The 19,856-nt window shown below is 35.6% G+C and overlaps 1 protein-coding gene across 1 annotated transcript in view; it reads right to left on the bottom strand.

The window, feature by feature from the left end:
• EYS (eyes shut homolog) overlaps positions 1–19,856 on the bottom strand; it is a gene marked incomplete at both ends in the record, with an annotated part of 840,074 nt that overhangs the window by 637,910 nt on the left and 182,308 nt on the right. Inside the window, 3 exons of the mRNA XM_082480747.1 lie at positions 75–188; positions 1,345–1,458; positions 2,294–2,416. Of these exons, the coding sequence (XP_082336873.1) occupies positions 75–188; positions 1,345–1,458; positions 2,294–2,416 (351 nt within the window). The remainder of the gene's footprint in view (positions 1–74; positions 189–1,344; positions 1,459–2,293; positions 2,417–19,856) is intronic.

The raw sequence follows: 19,856 nt of genomic DNA, 5'->3' as shown, positions 1-19,856 counted from the left end.
TCAATGATGTCTTAATGGATGCTTTGTAGAGTACCTCGCTGTGGAAAACAAGGTTTACTATGAATACAACTCACCAGTAAAGCCGGGTAGACAGATGCATTCATAGCCACCAATACGGTCCGCACAGGATGCATTATGAAGACATGGAGAAGAGTGACACTCATTTATATTTGCTTCACAAGTTGTGCCTATAAATAGACAATCGGGCAAAAGGGAGAGAAGTTACTGCATAGCACATATAGTTAAATACCAACATTTATTTTCACTTAATATAGCTCACATACTGTATTCTATTTGTCACCATTTTGTATTCAAATTCTGGCACCTGTGACAGTATGTTGATAATTTTAGTGTTTAAGCTATTCACTAATTTTCCCAAATGATTAAAAGTACAGTCATTGAGTGGATTCCTAAGGCTTAAAGCAGACAATTTTCTTATTATATGAATATAGAAGAATAGAAAGCAAATTACATTAAATATAGCAGACTGCATTGCAATGATATGAGAGGAAATATTCCTTGTGTTCATGATGAGGCAACAGATGTACTCCCAGAAAATGGAGGAAAAAAAAGTCTGATGTAGACAAGAACGCAATTTATTCAAGTCTAGATGTAGCTAACATAACCAAATAGCTACTTAAGGTATAAAAATGCTCAATTGCTAATATTTCTGAGTGAATTTAATTTTTTATCATTTGAAGAATAAATGGAAAATTACACCAATTGTGAGGTTTGGGAAGTTCAAAGAATTTTGATAAAAAAATGCAAATATAACTAGCAGTAGAAATGTAATATTTTACTCTGTGACATTTGAATTATACATTGCTTTGTATTTCAATGATTAAAAATCCATGATGTTTAAAAAATAATGCACTAAAATGAAAATGGATGCACTTTCAATTCCTAATCCAAGCTGAAAGCAAAGATATTAATACATCCACTTATCAAAGTGATTGCATTTTTCATATAAATTGTACAAATATACCAAGAACAAAACCTTTCCCACACAGTTGTTTTTTTTTTTCTCTGGTTCTATTACATTAAATCTGCCAACAGTTTAAAAAGCTTACAGGAAACAGTATATGCTATTTGCAAAATTTCATTAAACCCCACTGATCCATTTTCAACAGCTAAACTGCCAGCCAGCAGAAAACACCTAGCTCCATGCTGCCACAAAAACAAAGTAGATAGCTTTAGTCAGGATGCACTTATGCTGAATTTACACGTCTATAACTTCGGGTGACACTAAAATAAGTATACATGCATCTTATCCGATATGTTAGACAATTGGCGTACGACTCAAAGTAGATTTATGAAGTTACAGTTCTATGGATTTTCTAATACCTTGAAATCCATCCTGACAGACGCAACTGAAGGCGTTCAGATGATCAACACAAGTAGCTCCATTGTGACAAGGGTCACTAAGACACTCATCCACCTCAATCTCACAGTTATTACCTGGAAACAAGTGGAGGATTCACTTCATTAGGAACATGCCACTGGTGAGTCACCAGTGCAAGCAGCAACAACAAAATGAAATAACTGAGGTTAGGTACAGGGAACTTTTACTACTGAGCCATAAATTGTCTTTGGGGAATTAATTTCTTGTTGATTAAAGGCAAAAGTGAAATCTATATATAATATATAATGTTTAACAAAGATCTGATGGGAATTTTATAGATTCATTTACAGATGTACTCAAAAATTTGCATCTTTTCATATTTTAAGGGCAGCAAAGCCTTGAGTTTTCCTGAAACATTACAAAAGTGTAAATATGGTTTCTAAGACCACATAAAATAATATCACAGTCTTTTTCTATAATAATCTTTTTCATTCATTTGTTAATTTCTGGATTTGTTATGAAGATCTCTGTGGAAGTATTGGGAAAGGTTTAAGCATGAGTAGTTAACCCTGCCCAGGATCTTGGATGTGTTTTTGGCAGCTCAGGCCCCTGTTACTGCAGCCTTATTGTTACAGGAAGCACAAAGCAGATAAATTGAGGCCAACTTGCATATGGCTTGGAGTTGCAATCACATCAGTGAAAGATAGATCCCCTGTCTAAAATAGTATAAAGCAAGAGTTATTGGAGTGGAAATAGTCCCTTGTAGACAGTATTTTTTACAGCTGAATACTCTTATACAGCCAAGTGCTTTTGTGTGCCAGGAAACAAAGGTTGCTTCTGCCTGAATCAGAGGCACACTGCTAACTTATATCTAATGCTACTTTTGAATAACCTTCTTTTCTGTGGTTTAGGACTGACTTAACATGTTAAACCACGCTCCTTTGAACCCACCTATAAAGCCAGGCGCACAGAAACAAAGATAGCCACCCAATATGTCTTTACAGATGCTGGAGGCTCCACATGGTTGTGACAGGCAGGCACCAACGTATGCTTCACAAAACTGACCAGTAAAACCTAATGAAAAATAGAATAACAGAAGACATAAAAACTTTATTATCTTGTTTACTCTGAGAAAACAGACAAGTGAGAGGCCAATTTTTCTAAGTGCTTTTGTATTCTTTATTTATATTCCAAAATTTTATTTAGAATAGAGTAAAATATTCTGGTTTCTTTGAAAGTTTCCTACACAAAGCAATTCTAAATGGAACAAAAGAACTGCATGATAAAGCCATGCTTGCAATAATAAAAAAAGCCATTCAAGACACAACAAGTCTTCAAAAGCATTTGATAGAAAGTCAACTTCTTCAAGTGGTTTTATGCAGATATTCCTATATTCATTGAAATATCAGTAAGCGCACTGATGATGAAAGCTTTCTTATTTTTAGTGTGGTGTTCTGTACACCACACTAAGAAAACACCCTACGTTTACAAGCCAAAAAGAAAAATGTCCCAATACATTCTGTTATAAAGCAGGTATTACAAAATCTGGCAGGTTTGGCAGCTTATTGGTATTGATTTTTTGAACCAGTTAACTTACAGTTAATAAGAAACCTAATCTTGTGAAACATCCATGTTTTCTGTTGAGGGCTACATATGCACAAAATTTAAAAAAGAAATTCAAAGATAAGATATGAATCTACATTTTACACTGAGGGTATATTGGCCACGGTATTATAGTTTCTGAAGCCATCATTCAGCAAGAAAATCACGTGGTTCATTGATGACAGCACCTTTATTCTAGAACATATACAATGAATAGTTGCAAGTCAATATTGTTTGTTTCACTGAAAATTAGTTGTTTTCAAACCCAATAAGTATTTTTTAATTAATTGATATAAAGAAATTAAAAAATCAATCATTTTGTGTGGAGCTAGGATCCAAGTGCTGAACATAAATGCCAGGTTTCAAACTTTAGACATTTTTCTTGTAAATTTTGTCATAAAAAATCATTGAGTTAAAGTATAGTTTTCTGTTTTCCTATTAACCGAGCACTTAAAAAGTTTCTATAGCTTTTTAGATTCTTGCAAAAATAATGTTCCAGCAAAGATCAAGAGAGACCGGACCAATTTATTGTAATTTAACTATTACAACATGAAAAGCCACTAAAGACTGAAACCAGAGATTTGGTTCAGTGAGCTAAATATAATTAATTTGAATGTCTTACAAACTTGGATACCAGGTCTGGCTGAAGATCTGAACTTCACATTTCATTTTAAAAAAGATTTATAAAGGAACGCTGAGCTTCAGTAGCATAGGTATTGCCAGAACAGATTCTCATATGCCATGGAGTTGCCTCATCTCTGACCTTGTGTTCACCGATGTTTTACATAACAAGGAGAAAAAGGAAGAATCTTTGGTCAAAGATGTTCAAACAAATCTATACTCCTACGGTGTACTGTGATAGCTTTAAAAACTAAACATAACCCTGTTTTTATAGCACTTATGAAGTGCAGATCCAGAGTAATACATTATTATAAAGATTTAAAAGTTCGGTCCTGCTTGGGCCTAGTTTAGCATAGTCTTCAAATCAAGGGGAATGTAAACCATGTCCTTAAGGCATGACTGAAGAGTTCCTGATCTGGAAGATGTTTTAGTTTTTGAACAGCTGGTTAGGTGAGGTAAGACAGCAACCTCTGACCATTAGGGTAAATTGCTGAAACGTACTGCGCTTTAGAAATCCTGGCTGGTATAGCAACCCTTTGAGGCATAAATACAAGACAATGCATATTAAAACTGCCCTACGCATGCAGTCACTTTGGTTTCTAAATCAGTAGATGTGGAAAGGTATCTTCAAGCTATGTTTCTTTTCCCTCCCAAACACCAGCTGTGCAACATTCTCACACAGCTGAAGTTTTCCTCCCTGTTGATTGCTATTAAAAATTTAAGCATCTCTCTCATTTTTGCCTTCGTAAATAGCTGTTAACATCTGCTTACTGAAGTACTACATAAAACTAATATAAAAAATTATGATAAAGAATTAAAATGGAAACATTAATCAATGATGGTAACAGTTACACACAGATATATGTATAACTGTTGTATGTGGTTATGTGACTGTCGTCCAAGTGGAGATACTGAATACAGAAAAGCCACCATGATTCTTTTGTTTGACAAACTAAAAATAAATATTCATAATAAAGTTACTGATTATGAAGATCTTAACCTATGTATGCTTTTATTTCTGTGTTTTGAATTAATTATCAAAGTATTGCAGCATTAACAAATATCTCTGACATTATTATACTAAGCTGAAGAATAAAGAGTGGTGGTTTCAGGGCCCAATTTTAATATTAAACATCTGTTTTAGTATAAAGTTTCTCATGAAAACAGATTTGGCAGCAGTAGTTAAGAATATGCTTTTTCCTATAAAAAGAAATAAGCAAGTGTTGGTTTATTTTTCTGCTACAGACACTCAAAAGATACTTTATGAATTTAGATAGTGGAAATTCAGAAGCAGAGTATTTAAAATATCTTTTTTTCAGAAATGCCACATTTACATTCTTCAGACATTTCTTCCTGACAAACCCAAATGCCTCATGACAAAAGTGATTTTTACTAGTCGGTTTGTGACACTTAAACTCTCCAGGGAGATCATTGCACTGTGATCCATTCTGACATAGTCCAGCCACACAGTGATTTATGGCAATTTCACTACATGGTTCCTTATATTCTGGATGGCAGGTACATCTGAAGCTATTAACTGGAACCTCAAATTAAGGGTTATTGTCAGGGCCAGCAGGATTTGATGTGCATTCATTCACTTTTATTGAACAAATATTACTTCTGGGGAAAAAGTTATATGGTTCCTGTTAAAATTACAGCCGGAAAAAACTTAAACAGACTGAAAGAAACAAATGTCAGAATTTAATAAAGTAATTTAAAACCCAAACAATTTTTTCACTGTCTTTAAGATTCTTACATAATAATGGGTTGCTAATTTCTCCTTATTTGTACTGGATGTGATAATAATAGCATACAAGCCATTTCATTAACTTGGTTTTTGAGATGGAGTGATTGTTACTGGTTTTGTCATTCAACGCTTACCATAATGAAATCTTACTTTTGCTTGGGTCTTCTAGAATTTAAAACATAAAAATTGTACTTATGAAAAAATTATACAAAATGTAAAAATTGTAAAAAATATGCAACTAATTATAGCATAGTAGAACAAAATAGAGAAAGTGTAATAACGAGGAAAAATCATCACCTTTGGATGAAAGATAAGGGGAGAAAAATGCTGTTGTTGCCTCAGACAGTACAACAGGAAAGTGTTTTATTGTGACCATCTGCTCTAATAAATACATGTGATTGTTGTACTGACGTAACCAGTACCAACTATAAAAGACAGTGGAAGATGCAATTTTCTTTGTTGTATCCTTCTTGCATATAGGGTTTCTGGAACTCAGAGATCAAAACCCACTAATTCTCAGTAAGGACAATTTGAACTTCAGCAATTAGTTGAGAATAACAGAATAACTCTCTAAAAGTTTTTAAAACTTCATATTCTAAAATTGAAGAGATTGAGAAATGATGCACAAGTGATTTTAGGAAAGCTTTGTGATCCCTGAAGACTGTTCATTTTCACAAGCAGACTTCCTGATCTACTAACGACCACAATCTGAAAAATGTTATTCTGTTCCTTGGAGAAATTCAGTTGTCATTTTATTTCCCAGGCTAGCTCAGGGACAAGTCAAAACTTGTGTTTATGTACATATAATCTGAAAGAAAGTTAAAACATGTTATAAGAATGTGCTATTGTGAGTATTTAAGGTGTTTGTACTTCAGTTTCTTACCTATATATTCCGTTCCTGAAATAAATAAGTATTCCAAGACAAAATAATTTCAACAGATTTACAATTTTCTGTCATTTAGGTTTGAAGTGTTTCAACAGTTTTAAATCTTTCGCAAAGTTTTCTGAACTAGGTAGTAAGTGAAAAAAGTAAATCTCCTAGGCCATAAGTCAGTTTTTATCCCATCGTGTCAGCATTTTCTGATGAAATAACATTTCATTGGATATTCCTCAAAAAGCTCTAGTGGCAGCTGAAAAGTCATCGTTGCAACTCGCTTTGAATTTTATATTATGATTTTCTGACAGGAAGACTGAAAAAATATTTTTTTCAGCAAAAACCTGTATGCATCATTTAAACTCAATTTAGTCTGGAGAGGAATCTTAAATAGCAGTCAGTCCACCTTCTGCTTACCACTCACTCGCTTCGGTATCGACAAATACATGTACATTTTAAAATACTCTTGACACCACAGAAGTTCTGCCTCAGTCACATTAGGTTGTTTACTGTAAACACTAATGCACCAATGATGGCAAGCTGATGTAGCTGTCACAGGCAACAAAAGGAGATTTCATCTAGGCTACAGAAAATATCTTTTCTCCAAGATGGATTTGCTCTAAGACGGGGACCAAATGAGCTTGGCCAGCCTAGATCAATGCTGATTCAGATAATTCCCAGTGGACAGACCTCACAGGTAGACCTTGTGGAGCTGGAAGCATACCATGTATGAGCCTGAATCCACATGCCTTTGTGGCCCTCTTCTAGGCTTTTACTAAGCAATTACTGTTGTCCAATTTGTCCTGGACACCTCTGTGCTAAGGCAGAAATTCTTGGCACAGGCACAGTAATTTCCCTTCACTGATATATTTGCAGGTGCTGCTCAACCCTGGAGATGCTTTTTTACCTACACACGCTTCAGTTGTTCTCCTACACAGGAGAGTTAAAGGGCACTGTTATTTCTGTTTCATGAATGCAGTCCATTGTGGAATCAGACTGAAATTACTGGCTAGTATGAACTCTGTGTACCTGAATGTAAGTTGTCTGACATATTTACAAATTAACAAGTTTTCAGATTAAACTGAGTTCTCTGACAGTAACAAGCTGTTCTCTAACAGTTTGGTCACTACTTACTGAACACCAGGGTTTTTCTGGTAATTATCTTCATTCACCGATGAATTCTAGCATTTTGGATGATAACTTTTTTCTATGTTTCATGATAAAAAAATCTGCATACCTACAGTTCCATACAGAGGCACAAATCCTTTAGAATGATAAATATTAATAGGCTTTGGAAGATGGATAATGGTTGGCAACATGCACGTGCAAGTCATTTCACGTGGTGACTCTCATCTTAACATCATATTTTAAAGTACTGTCTTCAGCTAGGTTTAGTTTAATAAGTTTAATCAACTTTTATTATTCACAGAGGGAATATGACAGCAAGGCAAGGCAGGGCACAACCTCACTGACAAGCAGTACAGTCCCACAGTACCCAAATGAGAAGAGCTGAGCAGGTCTGGTGCTGGTAACCAGGGTCTGCCACAGCCCGCTGATGACCAGACAGCCTGCAGTGACAAATTAGGTCTGAGGTGAAGCTGGGAAGTCAGAGTCAGCAAGGCAGGGCCAGATTGGCGGGAGCCTGATGGTACACTCTGACATACGGCACGGAACTACATCACTTCTTGTGCAAGCAGAACTGACCAAATATCTCAGCAACCAGTAAGTTGCTGAATCCGATTCAGCTTGAATTCTCTGGATCTGTTTTTGCAGATCACTGCCTGGTTGTTCCCAATTTGCATGTATTTGTTTATGACTGCGTCTTCGCTCTTTGTTAGGAAGCAGATAGACACTTTACGTTCTTTCTTCTAAACAATTACCCAAATAATCAGCTATACATTTCGTCCTGTCTTTTTTTTTTTTTAAGGGTACTTCATCTCTTCTGTAATATAGAGGAAAATAGCAGAACAGAATTTAATTATCTAAAGTTCTTTTAAAAGGAGTGACTTCAAAAACTCTGCTGCTAGTGAACTTCAAATTTCTCTGTAAGATCTCTGACCTTTCTGTCACTTTCTTTCTCTTCATTCTCCTCCTGTCTGGAATTTCTTTCTGCCAGTGAGGGCTAATGAGTACATCACTTCTCTCTTAGCAGCCTGACTTGAATGACCATTTCTACTGCTTTGGACAAGTTGGACCTTAAGCCATACAATTTAATGAGAAGATGTAAGAGAACAGTGTTTTTCTTTCAAAAAAACCCCCTCAAACCTAGGAAATGGGCCACAAAGGCCGAATACATCTTCCAATGCTGCAGGAACATTTTTGTCAGTTCCACTAAAAGATGGATTAGACCTAGAGAAAAAGGATTAAGTAAGAACAGAGGCATACTCTATACATCTTACAGACATACATCAGAAGACATAGCTATTACAATAGAAGTTTGATTATGTACCACAGCAGGCAACTTCAAATTCTCTATTATTTACACTAAGAAGTCACAGAATAAGTTTTTATTCTGACTGTGCCTGCTGCCTTGGAATGTGTCAGACTATCTTATCTTTTCATGGTATGATACATTAGAACAGGACATAATGCTATTTTACAACTGCGCAATAATATAGCCACAAAAGTAGAAAAGGAAAGGAAAACACATGTGAAATAATAGCAATTATCCATTTTCATTTTACCAGAAGGACTGCAAAGTGGTCTTTGTGGCTTCTTTGGCAGGATGTCAAGACATACTGAAAAGGTGATGTGGATTGCAGTACGTACCTTGTTTCTTATTACCAATAGGTAATTTATTACCCTTTCTCATATAATATCTTCTTGTAATTTATATGCAAAAACTATGGCATTTATAAATTCCCTTATGTATAATGAAAAAATGAGAGTAAGAAATTGCCTAATGGAAATAGTTTTGATTTTTCCATGTCATTTTTTGTTGCATCATCTCATAGATCAGTCTAATATGCTATCACTTTGTGAAACATAGAATCATAGAATCATAGAATTGTTGAAGTTGGAAGGGAACTTCAAGTCCGATCATCAAGTCCAACATAACTACAGGACCTGAAAAATGGCAAAACTTCAGCAGATAATTAAAGCTAAGTTCCAGAGACATACTCCTGTCCTTCCTCTACAGAGTGAATTTACATGCTACTTTGATATTTTTTAAAACAAATTCTGTGTAACAAGACCGAAATAAATATTTGAGGTATTTGTTTCCAAAGCAGGCAAAACCAGTTAGAATCAGGGAAAAAGCAACGCAGTTAGTCGGTCAGCACGTAACAGCTGGCTTCAGCTTCTGGGCCAGTGGCATTTTTTAAGCATAAAAATAATAATTCACAGAAATAGATTGGTAATCTAGAAGTAAAGAATATCTTACCACTCCAATGCTGTTAGTTTAGTGAGAAAATAAAGAAATAACACACCTTGATTCTTATCTGATTTATAGCACCAGTAGCAAGATTAACTCAGATAAAAACAATGGTGCTCCACCCGTGAGAAAGCAGAAGCAGAGCCATATTTTTTCTTATAAAAAGAGAAGAATGAGGGGGAAGAATGAGGAAAGAAAAATTATTTAAAATTTTTTTCACAATGCCTATTTTGTAGAAGCACATTTCTTAGAGGAGTTTCTGTTTGGGTGTTTTTCTATCGCTGACAGTTTACAGCTAGATTTCACGGGAATATTTCTGCTTGTCTAGACTTAAACAAAAGACAATCACCTCTTTCTCCTTGTGTCTTTTTTTCAATGCTGATATATGAAACAGTCATGCTTTAATAGAATATATAGAAGATGGCTTATGTTTTGAGGGCTTTTTTTCTGCTTTAATAGTGTTCTTTGATGCTTCCTTTTAATTTAATTGATTTATAATTGCTTGCTGCTCTTACTTATTTTTAGTGATATATCTTATATATCCAACACCCATTCATTATTGATAGCCTTACCTTAATATGTATCACCATCAAAAACTCTCTCTGTTTTCTATGTTGTGCTACTTCCCGCCCCACCCCCCCCAAAAAAAAAAAAAAAAAAAAAAAGACTAGGATGAGTTTCTAGTGGAAAGAATTAAGATTTAATGAGAAGAAATACCTATTTCATTACCTCAATAGAGTACACAATTAATTCAAACCAGGACATCCTTAAAAACAGCAATGGAGACTGATGTAGAAAAATTACATATTTTTTTTTTGCGTCCTCAAAGCTTATATTAATTTGACAGGTCTATATAATTTCCAAACATTTAATATTTCTTAGAAATTAATACCTCTGAGTTTCAATAGAAACCAAATATATGTGATGAACTATATTTTTATACAAAAGCAATATTGACAATAAGAAGAACAATTGTAATAATTAATAAATATTCTTTAATTTCTCATAATGACAAAAAATTTAACTCAGCTTAACTTCTCGAAAAAAAAAGATCAGTGAACTGCGAAGCCCCCAGTAAAATCAGTCACATCTCGGAGGCATTGGCTGCCTTTCAGAATTCATGTCACAAGAATAAGAAGGTAAGAGGATGAGTTGCCCCCCATAGAGTGATCTGATACTGGATTAAATAAAGACCTCTTCAGTGCAATACTATTATTTTAGAGATAAATTAAATTTGTTACAAAAAGTTAGTTCAATGACTTTTTTTTCAAGGAAATGGTTTCTGAAGTGCAACAAAATTGTGCATGCATTTCCTCAGGAATGTAAATTTTTTTTGAAGTAAAATTCAGGAAGTTGAACAAGAAAACTGTCCCACATGACACCCTGGTCTCGAAATTGGAGAGACACGGATTTAACTGATGGATCACTTGGTGGATAAGGAACTGGCCGGACGGTTGCACTCAAAGAGTTGCGGTCAACGGCACCATGTCCAAGTGGCAAACAGTGACAAGTGGTGTTCCTCAGGGATTGGTACTGGGACTGGTACTATTTAACATCTTTGTTGGCAACATGCATGTTGGAAATGAGTGCACCCTCAGAAAGTTTGCCAATGACACCAATCTCTGTGGAACAGTCAACATACTGGAGGGGAGGGATGCCATCCAGAGGGATGTGGACAGGCTTTTGAGATGTGGGCCTGTGCAAACCTCATGAAGTTTAACAAGGCCAAGAGCAAGGTCCTGCATGGGGGCCAGGGCAATCCCAAGCACAAATACATGCTGGGTGGAGAATGGATCGAGAGCAGCCCTGAGGAGGGGGACTTGGGGGTGTTGGTGGATGAGAAGCTCAACATGAGCCAGCAGTGCGTGCTTGCAGCCCAGAAGGCCAACTGTATACTGGGCTGCATCAGAAGTGTGGTCAGCAAGTCGAGGGAGGGGATTCTGCCCCTCTACTTTCATGAGATCCTACCTGGAATATTGCATACAGCTCTGGAGCTCTTCAACATAAGAAGGACATGGACTTATTGGAGCGGGTCCAGAGGAGGGCCACAAAGATGGTCAGAGGGCTGGAGCACTTCTCCTATTAAGAAAGGCTGAAAGAGTTGGGGTTGTTCAGCCTGGAGAAGAGAAGACTGTGGGGAGACCTCATAGCAGCTTTCCAATACCGGGAGAGTGCCTACAAGAAAGCTGGAGAGGGACTTTTTACAAGGGCATGTAGTGATAGGATGAGGGGGAATGGCTTCAAACTGGAAGAGGGTAGATTTAGATAAGATACCAGGAAGAAAATTTTCACTTTGAGGGTGGTGAGGCACTGGAACAGGTTGCCCAGGGAAGTTGTGGAGGCCCCATCCCTGGAGGTGTTCAAGGCCAGATTGGATGGGGCTTTGAGCAACCAGGTGTACTGCAAGGTGTCCCTGCCCATGGCAGGGGAGTTGGAACTTGATGATCTTCAAGGTGCCTTCCAACCTAAACCATTCTATGATTTTATGAAAAAAAACCATAGGTGTACACCAGTCTGCTGTTCATGTGATTCACAGTGTTAAGCTTGGCAGACAATACAGAACCAACATTTTGGAGTTGAACTCTTTCTTAGAATTTGCTGCTAAGCAACCTGTTGGACATAGAGAAAGCACATAGACATTCCCTTTCATCCATCTTATATTTTCTAGTTTATCTTTTGTAATTTTCAAAGATAATATAAAAGCCAAATATGATCCTTCATTTCTTATCAGATTAGAACACCGTATGATGTCAGAAAAACTGAAAAAAAACCCTCGATATTGTTTCTGGTAACAGATATGTAGAAAAATAATAAAAAAGGTAGGTTATTAAAACCCGCAAATTAAGAGCTATAGAGTTTGCTGAAGGTCTGGCCAGGCAGTTCTGTTAGCTGACAACGGCAAGAATTTTATGTAGTATTTTTACTCCTTACTAATGCAAATACAGCCATAGAAAATGAAAATTGAACAAATGTTAATTATTTTTCAGTGCATTGCAGGACCAGAAGGAGCAGATTAGTTTGACAGTGAATTGTTGAAGAAGGAAGTTATTTTAGAGAAAGGTATGAAAGTGTAAAGACAGAACAAAAACTTAGGTGAAGAATTAAATGAATGTATGGAAATGTCAAAGGAAAAGAATAAATGCTGCCCAAAATAAGGAATGCAAATATTGCTAAAATATTGGTGGTAGAACAAAGAGTGTTCTGGTTTTGTCCATATAAATACACTCCAGATTTTTTTTTTTTTAAATCAGAGATTGCCAAACAACATAGCAGATCATAATTTGAAAACCTTAAGATCCTGGATTAGAAATTTGATTATGTTTAGACAAGTATTAGACAAATAACTTATTAGTTATCTACTTTTCACAAATAGAAGTTTTGGACAATTTTTAAACAACTGTTAAACGTATAAACATAAAATTTATTTTTAGTAGACCCAGCATATCAAATTCAGAAAAAGGCCATTGTTTGATTATCACTTTAACTGCTTTACAGTTAGCATGATTTTAAGCATAATGACCAAAATTTTAGGTCTCTATATGTTTTCTGGAAAAGGATGTTGGAAAAGAAATGTTATTTGCATTTCTAATATCAGAAACAGAAGAAGATAGAGAGGAGCCAGAGGTTGCATCAATGTGAAGGACTGAGCAGCGCAATGGCTAGACTAAAACTGAAGCTTTGGAAGTCTGTAAAATATAAAAGTCTAACAGAAAAAATGATGGAAAGCTATGTCTGTGAGTGTTGCATGCATGTTTATACACCCCCATACCTCACTCCATGCACGTGTATACTTTTTTTTTTTTTCTGCTAAGGTGAAAGTATGAGTGTTCCTGCTTCTAACAAATGCTTCATTTCTCATCATTATGCAATCTCTAAGTGGGATGCATACATTACTGGCTTAGTTTTACTTTAAGGAACTGTCTTGCATAGCTGCTTTGTGAAGCATTATATTGTCCCAGGCCGGTTTGGAGAGGTATGTAGAAATAAAGTAACAGAAAAATACTCATAACATTGTCTCTGATCATGCCTGCCTTCTTCTGGCCACCTGTCTGACAGTGTAGAAGGGAAATGAGGAATTGCACATTATTCTTCTAGTCCCTAAGTGCTTAGAGCTGGCTTATGTGTCAGAAGTGAAAACTTCCATGTACTTGCCTCTGTATGGTGACTATAAATAGGCAGACTTATACTTAATAGTGCATTCAATTTAGGCTTTTTGTTAACAACTCAGTAACTTTGTGTTTGTTTCTCATTCCCTGAAATGGCGAACGAAGTTTCATCATCAAGGTATGTTTTGAAAACAAGCTAAAAGTTGTTAAAGATATAAAGTTTGGTGCAATATAAACGACACCTTGAAAATATAATTTTAAAATATCCATGGCCGAACAATAAATATGCACAAGTAATTAGTCTCTGCAGTCTTAGAAGAGTGTTGGTATTATCGTGAGAGTAGTAAAATAAGATTTTTTTTAAATACAAAACTGATTATCTACACTACTGTAGATTTTATATAGCATGCGATACTCTCCGGACAGCTCTTCACAGTGAAGGTGCTAATAAGCAGCTTGAGTGCTCTTTTCTGAGAGTTCCATCAGTGTCTTAACCTTACTCCTTTTCTTTCTCACCAATACCAGTACCCTAAATAAGCCCAGATAACCTTCTACCTGTAGTCAGTTGTCTACGCAGCTAATCTCGCATGCTTACCCTTCCAGTTTGCATTAGTTTTGTCCATGATGGTCTTGTTCTAAACATGCATGTGGCAATGAAAGGTATCTATTTTCTACATAAAGGTATAATTATAATCACATCTGTGTGTGCCACTGATGAAAGGATCATATGTACTGAAGAACGGGGGCATGAGAGATCCTGGTTTTATGGTACATACTGGAAAAAACTGTGGGGTAGAAATCTGGAGCTGCTATACCTCAGATTCTTCTTGTCCACAAAGATTATATGAATAGAAAAAAAAACTTGAGGTTTCTCAGATGCAAAAGGGAATTAAGTGGCTTTTTAGATCTGTTTTATTTGTTTACCTGAGTAATAGACCTTACGATTTTTTTTGTTTGTTTGGTGTGATCTTATTAATTTCTTATGATATGTGAATGGGCTCATTCTATCAGCAAGAGGCACTTAATATGGTTACATATTCCATTAATGTATCAGACAGTAAGAAAAATGTAGAGATGCCAAATATAAGAAGCAACAAATGAAAAAGTAATCAACAGCTGGGGAGTTAAACCGTTTATAGAAGCAAGTAACTTTGGTGAATTGTGAAATACAGCTATGATAGTTTTAACAGGTCTTTAAAAGAACTGTTTAATATCGAGAGAACAGATGATTCGATTCCATTCTGTTAGTGCCATTATAGTAGTTTTAGAAATGAGTAGACTCAAGCTAAAGGCTGTCATAGAGATATTTCTTCACCTGGGGGATTTGTAATGGGTTATTACAGTATTTCTCAAGACATCACTGTTTTGTGGCTGCTTTTGTTAACAGTAACTCAATGTCTTATTATCCACTTTGACATAAATAATGTTGCTTCTATTAGAAAAATGTCAAATTTTTAAGTTGTCTGTTAGGGTTGGAGGATTGAATTGAAGGTACGAATGAGCTGTTAATCAATAGAATATTTTTTTTTCTGTATTTTTAGTCTCATAAATGACAGCACATTTTTGGAATAAAGAGAGGAAGCCAGCAATCTTTTCTTGTTCTGTTGCAGAAAAATTTCACTTACCGCTGGCATAAAGCACTATACTGATAAAGATAGGAACCCAGAAAGAAAATTGGGATTATAAAGAGAAAGTAACTTAGTAAAGCTATTACACCTAATAAATTTGGATCCTTTCACAACAGTGAGAAATTTGCCATGTGCTCTCTTAATTATAAGTTTACTTTCTCTTTCTTCATCATAGATTCTCTTAATCATAAGTTTACTTTCTCTTTCTTCATCACAGACTCCTCTAACATCAAACACTTCTGAGAGACTTTTTAATGAACTTTGAGAAGTATGTTGCTCTTTTCGTTTGTCCTTGATTCTTGTTTCCTTTTTTCATCATGACGCTCTTGGATTCTATATTTTTCCTCCTCCTACACTTGGTTGCATGCTTCTTTACACTGCTTATTATGTGCTTGTGTATAATGAATGTTTTTCAATGCCATAACGTGAATTTCCTTCTTCCTTTCCCATTTCCTTCTTATCTTTTGTAAAAAGCTCACTAAATGCTTATTTCTGTAAGAATAACATAACGAAATCTCACGAGTAAAAACTGCAGTTTTCTTTTCTTTTATACATTTATGTCCACTTTTTAACAGATAATAAAGATTAGGTTTAAAAATGAAAATCTTACTGTGCTTCTGGGAACAATATAAACATATAGAAGGTACAGTTGCCAGTGTATTACAGAATATACAATTAAGTTTTACATCATAGTGCACACTTTCAGTATACAGTGTCTGTACAATTACATGACCACTGCAGGAATGACCTACTGTGTTCATTTTTACCAGTATTTTTGTTCACATAGTTGTTGAAGTGCAGATTTTCCTTTGCATGGAACACGTATATTGAGGTTTGTATTACAACTTAAAACATGCATGGCAACTTAAAACAAAAGTATGACAATTACTAGTGTGGAAACTTAAAACTTTACTGCACTGTCACCTTGTTCTTCTAGTGAAAGTATCAAAAAAAGGGAGAGGTGAGTATATCTCAAAATTAGTTTTATATATATTACATATACCATACATTATTCTCTATATGGCTTAAAAGCAGAATAATGTTGCACTACAAAATTGTTACAATTCTTCTGACATTGAAAAGATAAAACAGACAAACTGATGTTGTCTTTCTGCTGCCTTGACATTTATAGCTTTTCATTTTGTAAGCAACAAGCAGCAATGTCACTGCAATTGCCTGCAACTGAATGGCTGAACTAAATATACAAATAAGAAAAACTGAAGTGTTTGGCAGAATTAATTTATATAAGTTTATCTGTGTTCTTAAAAAAGAAAAGTACAGCCTGCATTAAAAAAAACTTTGTAAAGCTTATCTAGATGTCACTAGCAAATGTAAAACCTGTTACTCAGTTCTTAGAACTGACTTTAAAGAACAGTATTGCTTATTACAGTGTCTTCCATTAAGTTTATGAACAATAGAGTTATTTAGCAAGTATAATAAATATCAGGATAATCTATTTTGATAAGAAAATATTCTGAAAGCATGTATGAAGGGATTCTGTACATGTGCACATATATAAATGCATATAGATTTGTGTGCATATCTATAGCTATGTATACATAAGAGTCAGAAGAAGAAGAGACAACGAAGACATCATCATCCAGCTCAGAGATTGTTTGCAAATAGCACTGATGGCACTGTCTAGAAGTAAACAAAAGTTTGGAGGCATTTATTTAATATTACTACATAAATGTAGCATTTAAATTAAGCAAGAAACCCAGCAAAAAACCTCATCTTCTTTTTCAGGATTATTTTAAATTTATTGTGGGTTACTAATTTTTATTGTGCATCAAAGATCTGGCTGTAATTAATATGTAACTAATATCAAGAATATCTAACTTTTTTGAACCACTCTGGTATAGTACAACTGTTTCAAATGATAGATCTTACAAAATGAAACACAATTAGAAGAAAAATCAGCTGAGAGAATTTAAACTGAAAAACATAAATGACAACAAGGAATCTTTCAAGAAATTTTAGTTATCTAAATCTGAATTTTAGATGCTTAAAACCATCAAACCTACAATTAAAGTATAAGTCTAGATAAAATAGTCTTAAAAATCAAATAGAGAACAAGTATAAAACTGGATAAGTTTATGACAATTAATATCAGCAAGAAACTGGAAGTTACAGAATGATAATAAAAGAGCCCAAGAAGTAAAGTTGAAATCTGTGACCAAAAAAAATAGAGACATAAGGAAGTTTTAAAGTATAAAAGCAAGCAAACAGAGTGGGGTGGGTTGACTCCAGCTGACAGGTAAACCCTCCCCTAATTGCTTGATTACTTTTCCCCAGGGGGATGGGGGAGAGAACTGGAAGGGGAAAAATGGCGGGTCACAATAAAGACAGTTTAGTAAGTGACAAAAAAACCCAACCAAACAAATAAAACCCCAAGTGATGCAAAGGCACTCGCGCTCTACCTCCCACCAGCAGGCAGATGCCCAGCCAGTCTCTGAGCAACAGCTACTTTTGAAAAATTCTCCCCCAGCTTTTATTGCTGAGCGTGACACCATATGGTATGGCATATCCCTTTGGCCGGTTGGGGTCAGCTGTCCCAGCTGTGCCCCCTCGCAGCCTGTTGCCCAACCCCAGCATACTTGCCGGTGGGGCAGAGTGAGAAACAGACGTGGCCTTGATGCTGTGTAAGCACAGTGCAGCAACAGCTAAAAACCCCTGTGTTAGCAGCGCTGCTGTGGTCACAAATCTAAACCACAGCGCCGTGTGGGCTGCTATGAAGAAAATTAAGTCCATCCCAACCAGACTCAGTACAAAGAGCCAATCAATTATTTGTTTGGGAGAAATACCCATACATGCTCATATTTTTTTAGTCTTTCTTTTCGAATCTGTTTCGATAATGACCATGTCAGGGACTGTTTAATTACATCTTTCTCAATTCCAGATAAGGAATAATAGTGGGTTTTTCTTTTGCTTTGTTTTCCTTAATGAAACAATGACAGAGAACAAGGAATAAGACACTGAAAGTAAAGGTAGACAACTTTTTTCACATTCTCAGGATCCAGGCCTGCTGGATGGTAAAAGTGATGTTCCGTGCAGAAGGGACAGGTTACACATTTGCTTTCTAGATTCTGTCCTAGGTCCCCAAATGTATTTTTCGCTTAGCCTTGTTATCGTCATCTCTCTGTCATTCTCTTAGGTTGAGGCTAGGACTGATCAGCATTCTCCTGCTGTATTACCACGCTTAATTTTCTTTGACGTTTTTGCTGATACAGACACAAAATTCTGGTAACCACTCTCCTATGCACGAGTTTCATGAGGACATAATGATTTATTCAATATGTTATTTCATACGTCTTAGAAAGCTAAACTAAATGACATCCTTTCCTGTAGCAGGCTTAAATAGCGTGATGTAAACATTACTGGGGAGGAGAGAGGAAGTACAGGTTAACCATTACACTGCAGAGTGAAAAAGCCACTTCTGTAAGTGGTAGACTGCAGAATAGCATTTCTACAGCTGATTTGATGGACTTGTTTGGGAAGAATGCTATCCCACTACAAGTTAAGACTTTAGAGGTATAAGAAAAATATATGACTTACAAATTGTATAAACAAATTTTAACTTGGAGCAAGAAAGTGATAATAGTAATTTTAAACATGCAACAGAAAATCTTTTTGGTAAGCTGAGCAAGTTTCATGTAAAAATGCTAGACTTTGTTATCAGACAACTTTGAAATCAAAGTAAAAAAATAATCATTACAAACTCTATGTTAAGAGTGATTGTGCAGTAGCAGCATGAAGGACTGAATGATTTCCTAAACATTTCCCATCTGTAACCTTGATGATTTGCTTTATTTTTTGAATCACAGCATGCAACACTTTTCCTAAGGCCTCTTCCTGGAGTGAAAACTTTTGTGTATAGGCTTCTACTTCATAATAAGGGTTGCCAGAAAGGTTTGAAAGAAAGTACAGTCTTATTTCATGGTACAGTAAACTTTAATAAAAGCAAACCTCCCAAAGAGGAAGAATTTGATTTACAATTTTTCTGTGTGTGAGTTTACTCTTAATCAGAAGTACTGCTCCTTTGATTCAGTGTATTAAGTTGAACAAAAATTGATTCTAGGTTGAATCCATCAATCCAAGCATCTCAACTGACAGGAGTTTCTGCTTCAAAAGCAGTCTACTTTAGCATCGTGCTAATCATCCACTAATCCCACTGAAAAAAGAAATTTTTATGTATTCAGTTAGGTCTAGCAGGGATAATGCATCACTGAGGCATGAACGGGGATGGGAAAGAAGCTATGCAGTACACGTAAGGTTTTGTGAAAGACAAAAACATGAGAACATCCTGCAGGAACCTCAGAAACACCCTGTGTGGTCACTGCAATGGTGTGTCTAGCCTAGAACTATCTGAGAGCAGAAAAAGAGAGGCTATTTTGGGAGAGCATGTTAGCTTAGCCACTTCCAGCAGCCTGTTCCCTTTGAAACATCCAAGCATGCAATTGTATTAAAGAAGTCAGAGGATCCTTTAATATCCACTTACAGCCTTTTTAGTTGTGAAAGTTTCTAATCCCTTACCAAACCTTCTAAGTAATTTCTCTAGCTACA

Source organism: Vanellus vanellus (assembly GCF_965231255.1).
Source record: "Vanellus vanellus genome assembly, chromosome: 3".
NCBI classification, from domain to species: domain Eukaryota; kingdom Metazoa; phylum Chordata; class Aves; order Charadriiformes; family Charadriidae; genus Vanellus; species Vanellus vanellus.
This window is presented reverse-complemented; position numbering and strand designations above follow the sequence as displayed.